Genomic DNA, 17,200 nt, shown 5'->3' with positions numbered 1-17,200 from the left:
AGTATAGTATAACACATTTTGGCATAAAAACAAGAACTTTAACCTATTGTAAAAGCTCAGCAAAATTAAAAAGCTCTTAGCAGCTTACCTGCTAGCTTAGTGTTGGCCAACTGAACCTCCCCAACTGAACTTGGGTGCCACAATAGAAAAGGCCGTGTCTTGCATCCCAACCTATCATGCTTCTGGAAGTGGTGAGATGTATAGCAGGGCCTTCACTGTTGAATTCAGTGGATGGGTTGGCAAGATTTTATGGGGCTCATGTCTGAGACACTCACTGTTTTATGCAAAACGGCTGTAGCTCAGTGATAGAGCATCTGCTTTGCATGCAGAAGGTCCCAGGTTCGATCACTGGCATCTCCAAGTAGGGCTAGAAGAGACCCCCGTCTGAAACCATTGCCAATCAGCATAGTCAGTGCTGAGCCAGATGGCCTGTTTTTCTGACGTAGTATAAGGCAGCTTGCTATGTTCCTATACTTCAGATATCCTGGTCTCAAATTGTTCAGGGCTTTGCAGGTTAGAAGCAGAAAGCTGAATTGCTCCCCAAAACAAATCGTTTCAACTGCATTGACTTCCACAACTTGGGTGCTAATACAATCAGCAAAGAAGGCTCCAGATATTGGTCTGGCAGTCCTATTTTGCACCAGCTGACCCTTTTCAGGACCAGCAGCACATGGAGCACAATGTAATAATCCAGGCTGTATGTTGCGCTTTTAGCCAGAGAAGAACTTGGGAGTTTTGCAGTGTTCTTCTCAACTTTGAAGTGGGCATTTATGAGCCTCTGAGCTTCTGTTCAGGCCCAAACCCAGTGAGCTTCACTAGCCTCTCTCCTTTACATAGTAATCTTCACTAAATCATTATGCCCAAACACTTTTGTACATTGTTCAAAAATGCCAATCAGCTTATTAAGTTAGCTGCAGATATGAAAAGTGGTTTAAAAAAAACACAAAAAAACAACCACCACTTCCTATGTGTATTCCATCTTTTTCCCTTGAAAAAGATCAAATATTGACGCATGATGGGAACTAAATAACAATTCATGCAACTGGCAGTGGCAGCTGATGGCTCCATGTCAGTGGGGCAGTGGAGTCTGCTCCAGGTTTTAGAACAAACTTTCAAAGAGCTGTCCAAGGTGGGCTTTTTTTTCTTTAGGTATTTTAATAGATCTATTTCCTCGTGTGTAAAAAGGATTTTGCAGTCCTTTTGTGTAAGGCAGACAATGCAGGATTCCCAACTCTCAGTCTCCCCAACCCTGACTACTGGCCATGCTGACCGGGGCTGATGGGACTCCCAACAACATCTGGAATAGGGATAGGGGAATTTTTTTTCAGTTTGTTCACATTGAAAGCCAAATTTATCTAATTTACACTGTCATCCTTCAAAATTCACTCTTATCAGAATTTTGCAATGCAGTTCTCCAACCAATGTTTACAAAGATGCATAGGTAAATGTGAGCATAAAAATGAATATATTACTGAGTTTTGATTGAGTTTATTTATATACTGCCTTTCCATGGTGTGCCGTGTCCAAAACAGCTTACAACGAACAGTCAACATATCAAAATACAAAGCATTGGGATAGGGGAGAGAAGTCCGTTTACAAAAAGCAACAATAAATTTAAACAAGACAAAAATCAACAATTTAGCAAACATGGAATAAATTATATTACAAAAGAAATAATCTGGACTTAAATGCAAAGCAAGATAATGAACAAACAATAGAGCTCCAGGTGCAGGTCTTATTGAACTCCCAAGGAACCTCAGCAGAGCCTGGCTTAAATACAGCTTGGTGTGCGTGTGTGGGGGGGATCCTCTCACCAGGCTAGATGGCTTACAGCTGGCTCCTTCCCTCCTCCAGAGGAGACCAAAAGCAACAGGAAAAAAAACTTGCCTCCTGCAAGTTGGTGCAGGTCTTATTAAACTCCTTTATTAGAAGCTAAAATGATGAAGCTAGAAGCTAAAATGATGAAACTGAGGTTATCTTACTTTGGACACATCATGAGAAGATGTGATTCACTAGAAAAGACAATAATGCTGGGGAAAACAGAAGGGAGTAAAAAAAGAGGAAGGCCAAACAAGAGATGGATTGATTCCATAAAGGAAGCCACAAACCTGAACTTACAAGCTCTGAACAGGGTGGTTGATGACAGATGCTACTGGAGGTCGCTGATTCATAGGGTCGCCATAAGTCATAATCGACCTGAAGGCACATAACAAAAATGAGTGAAAATAACATACAAAAATACATTGTTAGAGGAAAATGGCTTGCAAAAATGTGTACATTAGTCAAAACTGTATACAAAAATGTGTTTTAGGAAGAATTCACACTGAAATGCTGAAGAATTTCCATGAAGTTTTTTTTTTAAAAAAAGTGAATTGCTGCAGAAATGTGGAGGAGTGAATTTAAAATTGGGAAAATGAGAAACTGAGAGAACCGAAATTGACAGATCTTTTCATTCCCAGTCTGGACAGCCACAGGGTCCACACCTCTGTTGTAAGGAGATGCTATTTTATAAAACTTTTTTAACTGGTAACTAAACCAGTGGCAGGTCTTTCCCCAGAATCTTTTTCAGCATGTCCTTTAGATCTATTTGTGCTTCTTTCTTTTTTTTTTAAAAAAAAGGTCAATTAAAAAATCCCTCTCCTTTCTTCTAGGTTTGTGGAAGGAAGTTCAATCCCAGTTCCAACCCACTACTACAGTATCATAACCAGTTGTTTAGATTTCACTCAGCCTGCTGACAAGTGCGATGGACCACTCTCTGTTCTGTCGTATATATTTCCACACCGTCCTGACAATGATGAGAGCTGCTTTGTAAGTTCAAACCAATTCCTTTGCTTTTTGTCCCCTTAGTAACATCCACAGCAAACAGGAAGAAAAGATGAAATAACTTTCAATCTTGTTTGTCTGCAGTGATGTTCAGACTTTTGTTCTACCCGATGCAGATCTGGTCAGGAATTCTGTTACTGAGATAGCCTTATCCTCCATCAATCTGTTTATCAGTGGTTACTAGCTATGATGACTATGCTGTGCCTCCACTGTCAGAGCAAACTCTGCTGGAAACTGCAAGAGGGGAGAGTGCTGTTGCGCTCAGGTCCTGCTTGTGGGCTTGCCATAGGCATGTGGTTGGCCACTGTGAGAACAGGATGCTCGACTAGATGGGCCACTGGCCTGATCCAGCAGGCTGTTCTTATCTTCTTAAGTTCAGAACCTTTCACCCCATATTTTGGAAGTAAGGGATTTCCCTCTCTTGCAGTTTGGGGGGGGCAGATGAGGCGAGGGAGCAAAATTCACTGGCATGCCACCAACTGTTGGCCAAGGGATTTAATCTGAAAGAGAAAATGAATAGGAAAAAGGCCCATTTGTATTTAATTCTGTTTTAATAAATATGAGTTAAAACTAAATAAACGTGATAAATAAGTATGAGTTAAAACCCAGTTCTATTTAGACCAAATAAAATTTTTAAGTTGTTTGGATTTCTCTTTCCCTTTTTTTTTTCATTTGGTTTGCAACAGAAGCAATTGAAGTAGCAACAACGGTAAAGTCCAGAGTTCTAATAACCCAAGTATTATCCAACGCTTATTTGAACTCCAGCTAGGGTGATAAATTGTGAATATTCATGGTCATGACCAAGCAAATTGTTCTATTAAACCAAACCTCAGTGTAGGGTACATGGTGTTTAATTTTTCATTTTCATTCAACTGTGGAAACTGGTAGGTAGGGAAGAGTGCTCTTGCATTTGGATGCTGCTTACGGGCTTCCTATAGGCATCCGGTCGGCCATTGCGAGAACAAGATGACAGACTAGAAGGGCCATTGGCCTTCTCCAGTAGGTGGTTCTTATGTTCTTAGCTAGGCTACCAATAGCTGCCAGTCTTAAAGTCAACAAACTATCAGCCTGGCATCTAAGAGCTGGCTAACGTCTTTCTTTGAGACTTTTATCCCACTGCATTGTTTCATAGAGCCCTCAAGGAGGCTTAAAATGTCTCATGAAAGAAATAAGGTGCAATAAAGCCACCGTGAAAAATTAAAACACAGCTAAGATCTGTTCTGAAAATGATTTAAGTAAATAAATTACCAGCGTATGCTAGAACTCTCGCCTCTTTTTTTGTAAAGCATGCTAAATCACTGAAGTATGCACTCAACTTTATTCATTTATATCGTATAAGGCAGCCTTCCCCGACTTTGGGTTGCCTGATGTTATTGGACTACAACCTCCATCATCTCTAGCCAGCATGGCCAATGCTCAAGAACAATGAGAGTTGTCGTCGAATAACATACCTCAGAAGCAGCCTTTCCCAGATAAGACTTATGAAGACCACAGGTAAACAATCCCAGAGTACTTTCTCTGGAATTGCTTACCTGTGTTCTTTCTATGTCATGCTTATTAAACATATTTACACAGCAAAAATGTTCTTTTGTGAAAACCAAGCAGGCAGCTGTGTTTACTTAAATCAATAGAAGCAGATGGTAGAGATTTGCACTCTCCTTCTTTCGGATGGAAACAATTTGGTGTGTCTCTCCTCCGAGCACTCTAGGGGCTTGGATGAGCCATTTAATAATCAGAACGTGGTTAGAGACATGTACTTCATAACAATTAATCATCCATTAATAGTAGCAATTGTCTGATACTCTACCGTATCAGTAAAGGAAGAAAAGAAAAAGTCCCTTCCCAATGTGGAAAGGAGAAAAATAAAAAAGGGACAAATGTAAGTGAAGTTATATGTACTTTAGTGGCAAATTGCAAGTTAACTCGTGTGTGTGTGAGAGAGAGAGGGGGGGGAGGGAGAGAGAAAGATGTGTATGCACGCATGCACAAGTATAATGTATGAAAGGTGCATTTTGAGTATTGCAGCAGAAGAGTTCAGGTATTTGACTGTTCTCTGTGCTAGGTATACAAGGGAGCAGCAATTTCCACCCCATCTTGTGTTCATTGCAATCAGCGCTGTTTCCATTCCGCTATAGTTTGGCTTCTGCTAAAACCTGTGTTTGTCCCACTGTTTCACTTTGGCCAAAACTAACATAATTATGTAATTAAATAGGTAATCAATTTCAATGCATTTCAGTGGAAGGGAAACATTAAAAACAATGCAGAAAATTATATGACATGTTCTAGATGGATAAACTTAAGTTGGCTACATTGGCTTCTAGGAACACCAGTAAGTCTGTGATGGAATTTGGTATAAAACTTAATTCTTAGTCCTCTCCTGTCAAGAATGATAGTGGTCCAGCTAATCCAAGTACACAACCATCCTAACTTAAACTGAACTCATTCATAAAATAATTTCTTAAATGTATAACTGCGCTGAATTTTTAAGATGGTTTCAAATGGCACAGCACCACCTGGTGGCCACTTAATATCTTCCGATATGGGATTTGCATCCATGTGGGAAGCCAGTTTCCTTCAATCTAGCCTGGAAGTAAACCCAACTTTTACTAGCCTCTTGGTAGCAGTAGTGTGGCTGGATTCACTTTGAAGCTAAAACCTACTCTTTTTTTTAGTGAGTATGAAATATGACTTTTTGGTTTAGAAGGAAACATTAAACATGGATATATATCACACATGCACACATATCACAGTGCTTTTTGCGATAGTACTCACTGGTATGGAGTACCATCACCTCTCCCCCCCACCCTGCCATTTTATGCTGGCTCTAGGGATGCAAAGATCTGTCAGTTTCAGTTTTCTCAATTCCTTATTTTTCAAATCTTAAACTCAGTTCTCCACATTTCTGCAGCAATTTGCTAATTCTTTTTTAATCCAAATGAAATTTTTACACTATTTTAGTGCAAATAAGCACATTTCTGTAGGGAGTTTTGACTAATGTACACATTTTTGCAAGCCGCTTCTGGTAATACAATGCATTTTTGTATGTTATTTTCATGCACACTTTCCCCTGATACATGCAGTTTTGTAAAAATTGGTTGGTTGGAGAACTGCGTTGCAAAATTTGTATAAGTGCATATTTTGAAGGATGGCTATATTTCGGTTCTCTTTTTTTTTTAAGTGCAAATTTGATAAATTCAGCTTCAAATGGGAACTGAAACTAAATTCTCACCCATCCCTAGCTGGCACCCCACAGCACTTTTATCAAGATATGAGTACCAGCACCTCATTTTTTACCAAAAAAATCAATGTATGTTCGCATGCGCACAGACACACAAGATCTATATATTTAGTAGTAAAAACCTTATATTAAATTTCCATAATATGTTCATATTGAAAATCTGGATGAAAATGTGGAATGAATGTGGAATAATAAATTTCCTGTCCATATATACTGTCACACTATGCCACTTGTTAAATTTAGATAAGTGAGAGGAGTAACTTAGAGTGATCTTCAGGCTAGGGAAAAACCTGTCCTTTTCTCTTGGGCTATACTGACCTGCAGAAACTACAGGGAAGCTGAATTAAAATTAAACAGCAGCAGCAAAAGTAACTGGGATTGCAGCAAAAGAACCAATTGAGTTCATGGGATAACAGTTCCTTAGATGGAATTTGGGCATTGGTCCGTTTAGCTTACAGGTGGGAAACTTCAGGCCCAAGGCCTTAATGTGGCCTCCTAAACTTCTGTCTGTCCCTTGAGGCTCACCCGCTCGCACCAGGCCACGCCCCTTACCACCCTTATTCATACTCCTCTTGTGTGATTTTGCCTCTCTGGAATGCCTCCCTGGTTTGTGACAGCGCCTCTGGGTATGTGAGTGTGTATAGAAACTACCCTACTGTACAAAGGTAACATTTACATTTGTTGCCCTACCCGTTTTTGCCTCTGGCTACTGGCATGCAGCCCTGGTAAGTTGTTCTGGAAGGAATGTGGCCCTTGGGCTAAAAAATGTCCTCCTGCCCTGATTTAGCTCATTGCCAGTGGCTCTGGCTCTTCAAGCAGACATCTTTCCCAGTCCTGTCATCAAAATTCTTTTTGATTAAACATCCTGGGGACAAAACCTGAGAGATTTTTTTTTTTAAAAAAATAAATGCTTACAACATGCGTGCTTTGTACTGAACTATGGGCCCCTCCCAGTTCTTGAAGGCCCAGATCCCCAAAACATGAGCTGATCGAAATATAGTGTTATTCATATTATGAATATAGCATGATCTGATGCCTTTATGTGGATATGTGAACAAGAGAGTTGGTTGTTCTTCAATAATACAAGGCCAGATTTCCAAGCTGCTTTTGTGGTATGTTGATATAAACCAGCGGCAGTCAATCTGAGCAATTCAGTTTGTTCTTTCTAGGCATTCGAGAGAGGCTGCCTCCCCGTGGGTATTTTAAGCCCTTCTCCAAACTATGCACCCTAATTCTAGTCATGTTTCCCTTGCAAGTGAGTCCCGTTGATTTCTGTAGGGTTTATTCCCAAACGACTGGGTGCAGGAGTGCAGCCTTGATTATATATTTCTTTCACCAGCAGTCTTAAGACCTGGGTTCCATATTTAACCCTGACCTATCACCTGGGACCAACTTTTAATTTTACAAAGATGTAGCTGGGCTGACATGCCCCCCACCCCAGTTTCTCAGTTTCATTTTCAGGTAGCACAAGTGGGAGGAGGAGATGCAAAATGAGTTAAAAGTTGGGATGGGTTCCTAAATGAGAGGCCACAGTGGTCCCGTTGATACCTGCCATTCTCTCCTCCCCCCCCAAAAAAACATGCTCCTGAGAATGATATTCCATCATTGTCAGAATAGTTACAGTATACCTGTTTACTTATACCATGAGTAGCCATTGAGTGCTTCCCACATGTTGCGGACTATAGCCCTTATCATCCTTTGCCACTGACTATGCTGGCTAGGAATGATGGCGATTGGAGTCCAACATCTGGACGACACCATATTGGTTATCCCTGACTTAGAAGGTGATCTGTCTAATTTTGGAACCAAATATAGGAGGAAGAGAACACAGGAGAAATATTCAAAACCAACATTCCTGCAGGTTCTTCTCAATAAATTGTAAACCCTCTCTATAAATACCATAGTTCAAATAAATAATTATTTCAGTTACCCTCAAGTAAAGTGGGGCACCCTCTTTAACAGGGAGAATGTATCCTAAGTTACATTGCCTTTCAGTTTCAGAACTCCTCTGAGGACGAATCCCGGTGGGTTGAAGATCTCTTGAAAATGCACACTGCCCGAGTACGTGATATTGAGCAGCTTACCAGCTTGGATTTCTTCCGGAAGACCAGCCGAAGCTACACAGAAATCCTCGCTTTAAAGACATATCTGCATACATTTGAAAGTGATATTTAACCTTCCTGTTTAAACTCAGCCCATCCATCCTCTCATGAAGTGGTGTATATTTTTATATTATATTTATTAATTTGAAACAGGACATTAAAATTATTAGTGTTTTTTAATCTTGCATCAAATCTTAAATATATTAAAGTCTTATGTCAGTTTATTTTTTGATTCTTTCATGTAGGGCGTATGTTTTTGGTCTTTTTCTTTTTTCCAAGTAGAGCTTTTGGAGTGCTACTGACACACAAAGCCTCTTGCTCAGAGCTTTTTAAAATGGCGCTGCAGAATTGATTGATTGCTTGGAGGAAACTTTTTAATTTTACCAGCACTCCCTTGCCTTGTGTGTTTTTTTTAAGTCCTGTACTGTGTATCAAACATGTAAAATGGCAATTACTGTTAACTATGTGATAGACATATTTAAGCTCCATAGAGAATAGAAACCTAAATATAATAAAACCACACATTCAGTTTTTTACTTTGTGTTCCTTTCTCATGCAGTAACTTGAATATCTAAGACATCAAACTCTATTTCCCTAGCTTGTGTTACCAGTCTGTTCCATATGCTGAGTTCAAACAGGACAGAGAGTGACTGCACGGACCTAAGAATGATCCTCTCATTTTAAGCACAGCAGACTGACTATCTGTATGAATAGGAGGCCTAGATTGCCAACTTTTGATTTAAATAAATAAATTCAGGTAATGAGGTGAGGATTGGGGAGGAGCAGAGCTATAACGGCGTAGCCCTTAGGAATGCTGCTGTTGCTCACAAGTAGCTCCTCCTAGGGATTTGGTGGGGGGGTGGGGAGAAAAATGATTTCACTTGCATTTAAAGGCAGATCAACCTGATGTGCACTTTCAAAAACAATGCATGAACCAAAATATAGCCATTCTTTGAAATCCTCACTTCTCTGAATTTTGGGTTGCAACTCTCCAGCCAACTAATATATACAAAATTACATATACTAGGGTAAAGTGAGCAATACTCCAGTTCAACACTCTGGGACTGGAACTTGCCACCCTGGGCTCCTTTGGGAGGAAGAGCAGGGTATAAATCCAATAAATAAATAGTGCTGTTTAGGAGTTCCTAGGTGAGACAGTTCAGAAAGAGGAATATAACACCCTTTTTCTTTCTAGTGCTCCTAAAACCTTGCCTTGCTGAGGTATAGAAAGCCCTGAAAGGTTTGAAATGGCAGGTAACTGCCACTCCCACAGGGGGAGCTTTCTAGAGAATGGCTAATGGTATCTTTTTTCTCTCTCCCTTCTGGAACCGCTCTGTATAGTGCACTCAGTGAGGTACATAAACTCCATGTTCCGCATCTGCCAAACCATAATCCTTCCTCCTTCAGGATGCTGTTGGGGTTCAAGCAGATCAATCTCTCCATTTCCCCTTGTTTTTATTTCTTCACCACCTGACATCCTCAACATTTTGTCAGTCTTGGAAGCCACAGAGTACAGGTACTTGTCAGATTATTTTTTTTTTAAATGTATATTTAATTTACAAACTACTATCCTCAGTTTGTAGAAACAGTTACCTTATTTTGTGCATCCTCATTTCCAAACTGATAGGCTCTTGATCACCCAAAGTTGGTATGGGAGGGAATAATTAATTTTGCAAGATGTTCGTGTGCAAACAAGAAAAAAGTTGGACTTTTGGGGGCACATTCTCCCACCCCTCCATTTATAGGTTTTTTTAAATGAAGTATTAAAAAAAACTTGACATCATTCTCAAATAGAGAAGAACATTATCCAACCTAGTACTCTATACCTAGGCAGGATTTTCTGTTCTCCATGCTCCACCATCTGGCCAGTTCCATCCCAAATTAAAGCATGCTGTGTTAGTTTTAACAAGGGATAACAGAGACTTTAATTGGCATCCATGATGATCAGGTCCAGTAGTGCTACTCAGTGAATAAATAATGATGTTTTCATGCCCCAGACTAACAGGGTTGTCCAGGGAAACTCTTGCCAGGTCAGTTTTCTTTGGAAGAGAAAGCACTGGAGGCAAAATTACTGCATTGAAAAAACAGGTAATCACACACTTCCAGCATTTCACATGTGAAAGTAGACACGCTCTTTGGTGTACTTGCAATATCCTTATTTAGAACCAGACTGCATTCGATGCTAACTTGCATTATTCCTTCCCAGAACATTTTTAAAGAAAGTAGGGTTTGAATCTCTACACAGCCATGAAGCTCGCTGGGTGACCTTGGGCCAGTCACTGCCTCTCAGCCTCAGAGGGAGACAATGGTAAACCCCCTCTGAATACCGCTTACCATGAAAGCCCTATTCGTAGGGTCACCATAAGTCTCAGGATTGACTTGAAGGGGTCCAGTTCAGTCTTGGAGCTTTGAATGAGAGCACAAAGAACACCAGTATGTGTGTTACATGTGAGTGACCCTTGATCCTTTCCCTTGTCATTTCCCTTGTCAAAATCCCCCCCCCCCAGCTCTTTTCTCCCCATGATTCCTGTTTGGTGGAAAGCAGCTCGGGGAGGCGATTTTGAGCAGACAAACAGCAGAAAGGAAAAGGGGTAAGCACCACCTTCGCCACTTTTCATTGCAGCCAAGATTGCTTTTCTTAAATAGAAAAAAAAGTCAAACCACTGAGAGAATAAAGTCTTGTGTCATTTGTAGTTTTAGCATCATGCTGAGAATCAGCAAATGAGATGTGCAACAAAATGTTTCAATGTGTTCTCGCCTACAGCCTTACATGGTCACAGCCAAGCAGCCATTCCCCCCTCCAGTATGTTTCATTGCAATCTGCCTTTCTGATTTTCTTTTCCAATGAGCACGCAACATTCTGTGGTAACTGAGCATGCTCAGTCCTCATCAGGCGGTTTTCCCAAGGAGCCTGAGACTTTCCTCTTGTTTCTGAGTGCCGCTGTTTGGGCTCCAATCCTGTTGCCACTCACTGTACCTCCGTTTCCTACTTGCCAGAATGACGCCTAAGCTCTCCCTTCCCTTTGCATGCACGTTGCTGAAGGCTCTTTCTATACATTGTATTAATTTAATCTGCAGCAGCCTCTCTTGCATTGGCTTCTGCAGCGATGTATATTAGCAGAACTGTTAACACTTGCTTATTATGAGTGCTGGTGGTATTTTAAAGTTAGGGCCAAATGGATTGCACAATCCTGATGGGTGATTTTTGTAAAAACATGGACCAGTTTAAGCAGATCAGGAGGGATGAGCATGGAGAGGAGGAACTTCATTTCTCTACCTATCTGCTGGTTTTCTGTTTTTTTCCTTCATATAAGACATTTGTATATCACCCTACAGACAAACTGACCTCTCCAAATTGCTGTTTCCCTTTGGGGTTACAGATGTTAGACTAAATATATGCCTAGAATCCCATGGGTTGCTGGGGGAAGAGTGTCTGCTTTTAAAACACGCTAACCTGTCTCAGGATCTGTTTGCATGATTGTGACAGTATTGAATAGAAAGCTTAATCCTACCGAGGATCTGGTTCTATTTAGCAATTGCAACTCTGAGACATTCAGAAATATTTACTATCTGGCTTGGCTGTTCTAGGAGTGTGCGGCAGAAAAGAATCGGGGCACCAGCATATTCGCTCTATGTGTGTGCATGAGCTTTTACAAGAGCAGACTCTAGAAGAGGGGTGGATAGAAGGTATGTCAGGATCTACTGGTAGATCTCTGGATGGCATAACTGCAAGCCTTTCCATTTCCCAATTGTTTAACAATAGCAATAACAAAATGACTTTTCTCATCTAAATTAGGCTGCTGAAATGAAGTAAGCTTGGGGTAACTTCTAAGCGCAAGGACTGTGAGCTCAGTACAGTTCTGGTACTGAAAACTAAATTTCTGGGTTCCGAATGTACTCAAAAGTTACCCTGTCCTTGAGTTCTAACTGTATGTATTTTGTATTTTGCAGATCTGGGTGGTAGATGATGGGGTTCAATTAAAAACAAAAGTAGAAGACTCAGCTCTGCCCACTCCCTACTCTCAAGTCAAGGCGCAGCTGCCCCCCCAAAAAATCCCACCCTTAAGATCTTACTTCCAAATATATGGGAGAAGAGGAGGTGGAACCTTAAAAATGGTTGTGCAAGCTTAACAAAACCTTGAGAAGGCATCCCGAACATCTCCCTCAACTATAAAAACAGGTACAATGTTTCAGCAGGGTCAGGTCCTGGAAAATAGAGGGTGGTGTTCAATGCTAGTCCTACTCAGAGGAGACCTACTGAAGTTAATAGATATTACTAAATCAGGTTTGGTAATTTCAATGGGTGTATACCACTTGATTGTAAAAAAAAATTCAAAAAAATTAAAATCATCAATCAAAACAGTTAAAAACAAGTAATTAAAACATTTTAAAACCAAGCAGCAATAGACTAAAAAGATTAAAATGCATCAACATGTATGTGTCTGGATAGGCTTGCCTAGGCGAAAAGTTTTAAGCAGGGGCCAAAAAGAATACAATAAAGGTACTTGCCTGATGTCAATTGGTAGGGAGTTCCAAAGAGCAGGTGCTGCCACACTTATAGAACAATTCCTTACAAGTGCAGAATGAGTATTATGTGGCAACAGCAACAGCTCCACAGATCAAAGCAGTTGAGTGGACACATATGGGATAGGGCGGTCCCCCAAGTAAACTGGTCCCAGTAGTAATACCTTGAAGTTGTCCCGGTAACAAATCATCAACAAGTGCAGATCAGAGACAGAGGTATTTTATGCTGACAGGGTCTCATTCCTTTCAGTAATCTGGCCATGGCATTCTGCATTAGCTGTGGTTTCTGAGTCAGGTGCAAGGGAAGTGCATTGAAGTCATCCAGTCTTAAAGTCACCAATGTGTGAACTACGGTGGTCAAGCAAACAAGTCCAGGAGTGATTATAGTAGTCTTACCAGGTGCAGGTGATAAAAGGCCCTTCTAGCCATTGAGACTACCTGGGCCTCCAGTGACAGAGTTGGCTCCAAAAGCACACCCACACTGTATACCTGCTCCTTCAGTGGGAGTGCAACCCCACCCAGGGCAGGCAATTGACCAATTTCTCAGATGTGGAAACCACTCACCCATAGTACCTCTGTCTTGCTAGGATTCAACCTCAGCTTATTTCCCCCCTCATCCATCCCATCACTGTGTTCTGAGAAGCGGTCCAGGGCCCACACGGCCTCTCCTGAAGATTTTGTTGTTATGGAGAAATAGAGTGGAGGGTCATCAGCATACTGATGACACCTTGCCCCAAAACTCCTAATGACTGCTCCCAGTGGCTTCATACAATTCCACCCTCCCTGTGAGCATCTGACAGCCACTGAACATATTTTGGTTAAGTTTACAATCCAAACTGAAACAAATCAACCCACAACTGTAACTGTAGCTAGCATGTGTTTGCAAACATGTGCATTAGGCAGGTACACTAATGGGCATGGCCACATTGTCTGCAGTGCGTAGTTAAGTCAGGCATGGTCAGCCTATAGTCTTTGGGCCGTATGCGGCCTCAGCCTAATTTCAAATCCTCCTTCAGGCAATCACTGCAGACTCCTGGCAAAACCAATCTCTTCCTCCCTCAGCAACCCACTGGGTGACAAGGGGGAGAAAGAGGAAGAGAAGGAAGTGTCAGGAAAAGAGGTGGGGAAGGGTGACCTTGCCCTCTTCTGTCTTTAGCTCCACCCATAATCAGCATTTGGCCCTTGACGGATTACCCCCAAGGCAGTGTGGCCCTCAACAGGACAACAATTGCCCACCACACATGGTAGTCAGCCCATGGTTGCTGCCATGCAATGTGCAAAATGGCCTACGAGTGACAAGCAAGTTGCAAGGTGCAATTTAGTAGAGAGGGATTTGTCCATCTGATATCCAAACTATACTATTAGGCAGCCCCTTTCACTCCATTTTATAGGGTGCAGTGCAAATATTCTCAGTTTCTGAGGACATTCAGTGGTCTGACTAATCCCTATTAAACGATATGTCCCAGCAGGCCTGTGATTATAGACCTCCTATTAAAGTGAGCATTGATTCTCACATACATGGATGAAAAGCACAGAGCTCTCCACAGAGAGCTGCCAGCAACAACCGCGATACACTTTGCCTTTGGAAGGGAACTACAGTTTCCAGTTTTGAAAGTCTGTCTGTCTCGCCATGTTCTTGGCAACGTGCGCCGTCGTTTGCTCACAGTTCCTAACCCGGCACTAAAAATAATGTCAATTGATTTTCCAGAAGCACAAATTAACTGCTGAAAACAACCTTTGATCTTCAGAAATAGGTCTGAGGCCTGCCGTTCACAGAATATACATAAATTACTTGACTTTTGTGCATTCGCCGTCTGGAAAAATAATAGTACGTTTCAGCAGTTTGGCTCTGCTCATCAGTGAGTGGGCTTCTTTGTGTCTAACCAGTCACAGGTGGTGCATTTTATTCTTAATGAAAAAGACACAAAAGGGGGCGGAGGAAAGGGGGGCACTGCAATGGGATTTCAAGTTAAACATCTGTACTCATGGGCGTTCACAGGGGAAGGCAGTTGCCCCCTACCCAATGACCCATAATGCCCAGATTCCTAGCTTTCATTTTTTTAAAAAAACAAAACAAGTTTCTCAAATTTGTGGAACCTGAGGCATGAGGCAAAAATATGCAGGCATGCTTCGTTTCAAAAACTTTTGTGAGAGAAGAGACTGCTCCCCCCCTTTCCGTGATTTACTTTGCCCCCACCCCTGGAAAATTCCTGTGGAAATCCATGGCTATACCTGTTTCAACTTGGGACACTTAAAAGAGATGGCAAGGTGAGTTCGTGTGTGAGGGAGAGAATGACTGAATGAATTCTCCTGAGCAGAAATAGTTGGGTGCAGGACTGGCCTAAGACGTTTTGCTTCCTGAGGCAAAGGAGCAAATGGCACCCCTATCCTGCAGCCCCATGACTCAGGCTACATCCTCACCATACATTTACAGCACTACAGTATTATACCACTTTAACAGTAGTGCCTCCCCTCAGAGAATCCTGGGAGCTGTAGTTTGAGAAGGGTGCTGAGTTAGGAGACTCCCGAATCCTCTCACAGAGCTACTGTCGCAGAATGGTTTAACAATCGATTCTTCTTCCCAGGGAACTCTGGCACTTGTAGCTCTGTAAGGGCACATTATTGAACTGGGCCCAGAAATGAACTGGCAACTAATGCAGCTGTTTTTGAACAGGTTATGTGAGTTTTAAACGGAACCCCAGCCAGAAATCTGGCTGCTACATTCTGGGCAAGCTGACATCTGAGACATCCCCAAGGGCCGCCCCATGGAAAGTGTGATGCAATAATCCAGGACGTTGGACGGATGGTTCCCTCCAATGCTCATTGCATAAGTAATAAACGGGACACTAGCCTCAGGGCCAAATCATGTATTATGTGAAAGATTCGTGATTCATCTTTTGACAGCTTTGTTCTTGCTTTGAGGGAACCATTGGTGTGGGGCTTCAAATTTGATCGCAGCAGAGATGTTTGTATTAGGGTGCTGCCAAAGCTGTCTGTGGCTACATGGGAGTGGTTGTTCTTGTTTTATTATTTGTTTTTATTGCACAATATATTTACTTTTGATTTTAACAATGTTGTAAGTCACTTGGAGACCTTTGGGTAGCAAGCGCCTAATAAATAAATAAAAGTAATAGCAATAACGAGGCTGACAAGTGCAGGTTTAGCTCTCCTCCCTCTTTTCCACCCTGCCAAGCTTGCACTAGTAACTGCAGCAGCTCCCCCTGATGTGGGTTACAGCAGCTTTGGGACAGCGGTCCCATTTAAGCTCAGGTAAACAGTTGAAAGAAAAGGCACTTCTTCCTGCCGTGTGATTCCTTAGTGGGACTGGCCTGTTAGCTGCTCCAAAAAGGAAAGAAACCAGGAGAAAGAAAGAAAATGAAGCTGCCAGAGATAACAAGCAATTTCATCAAATTAAAGAGTCCTGCATTACTGTGGATCCTTAATATTTATTCTTCACTTGCAATTGACTGCACAAGAGACACATCGGTATAGAAAAGGTGTAGGTCAGACTTAGTATTTACAGGCTCTAGGACTGATAAAGGAGCATAACAGCATGTAACTGATAAAAAATTTACCATTCCCACTGAAGAAGGTTGAAAAGCGTTTGGGATATATTTAGCACAATGACAACTTATTTTTATATGATTGTTTTACCCATGGTTTTATGAATGCTGGGCATGTTATGTATATCAAATTTATATTTGTTAAAAATACCTAGGACAAAGAATTGTACTGATACATATGCAAGTTTTTAATTACGTCTTATGACTGATACTCCAACAGGCAATAGGAATCCACATTCTCAGGCATATCTTGCAATCTGAGGGCCTGTTACCTGGAAATGCCGAGGACTGAACCTGTTGGCAGATTACCCTTGAGGGAATACGGCCCTCAACTGGAAAAAAAACCCCTCTGCACTAGTTCTACCTTTCATATTTATTGTACTGCTGTTTACTATCTTGAATAATTATAATTATAGTGTGGTTGCTGTTTAGGACATTGTGATTATGTATTACAATTAATGTATTGCAAGCTGCTTTTGTCACACTTTTTTTGGGGGGGTGGGATTAAAAACAACCACCGCCACCAACAAAGTGGACTTTAATGAAAAGATAACTTTCTGTGCTGGAATTTAGCATGTCTATGTATGTGTATATATCTGAGCAGAGAAACACCCAACAAAACTCTGGCTAACTGGAACTAAGGATTTAATAATTGGCAGTAGAAGTGTATTTCAAAGACTATTAACAGCACAATCCAATACAATCTCCTCAGTGCGGCTTACTCCCAGATATTTATTTAGGTTTTGGTTTTGTTTTTAAAAAAACAACCCTGCCATATTTTCCAAGGAAACACAAGGCAACTAACAGATTAAATAATATTATAAAACAAATAACATTCCAAACTAAACCCAATACAATAAAACAAAAAATAAAGTTCCTGGGAGCAAGTCTCATTGAATTCAGATGTCTAAAGAAAAGCAAATAAGTTAAAATGTCTGATGAGTAGGCTT

The 17,200-nt window shown here is 41.2% G+C and overlaps 1 protein-coding gene across 3 annotated transcripts in view; it reads left to right on the top strand.

Moving 5' to 3' along the window:
- Positions 1-8,699, top strand: part of ENPP2 (ectonucleotide pyrophosphatase/phosphodiesterase 2) — a 117,705-nt gene extending 109,006 nt beyond the window's left edge. For all 3 annotated transcript variants that reach the window (XM_061605653.1, XM_061605663.1, XM_061605642.1), the window contains 2 exons: positions 2,652-2,808; positions 8,057-8,699. In XM_061605653.1, the coding sequence (XP_061461637.1) occupies positions 2,652-2,808; positions 8,057-8,236 (337 nt within the window). In that variant the 3' untranslated portion in view covers positions 8,237-8,699. The remainder of the gene's footprint in view (positions 1-2,651; positions 2,809-8,056) is intronic.
- Positions 8,700-17,200: the final 8,501 nt, after the last annotated feature.

The sequence above is a fragment of the Rhineura floridana genome, chromosome 1 (assembly GCF_030035675.1).
Source record: "Rhineura floridana isolate rRhiFlo1 chromosome 1, rRhiFlo1.hap2, whole genome shotgun sequence".
Taxonomy (NCBI): domain Eukaryota; kingdom Metazoa; phylum Chordata; class Lepidosauria; order Squamata; family Rhineuridae; genus Rhineura; species Rhineura floridana.
This window is presented reverse-complemented; position numbering and strand designations above follow the sequence as displayed.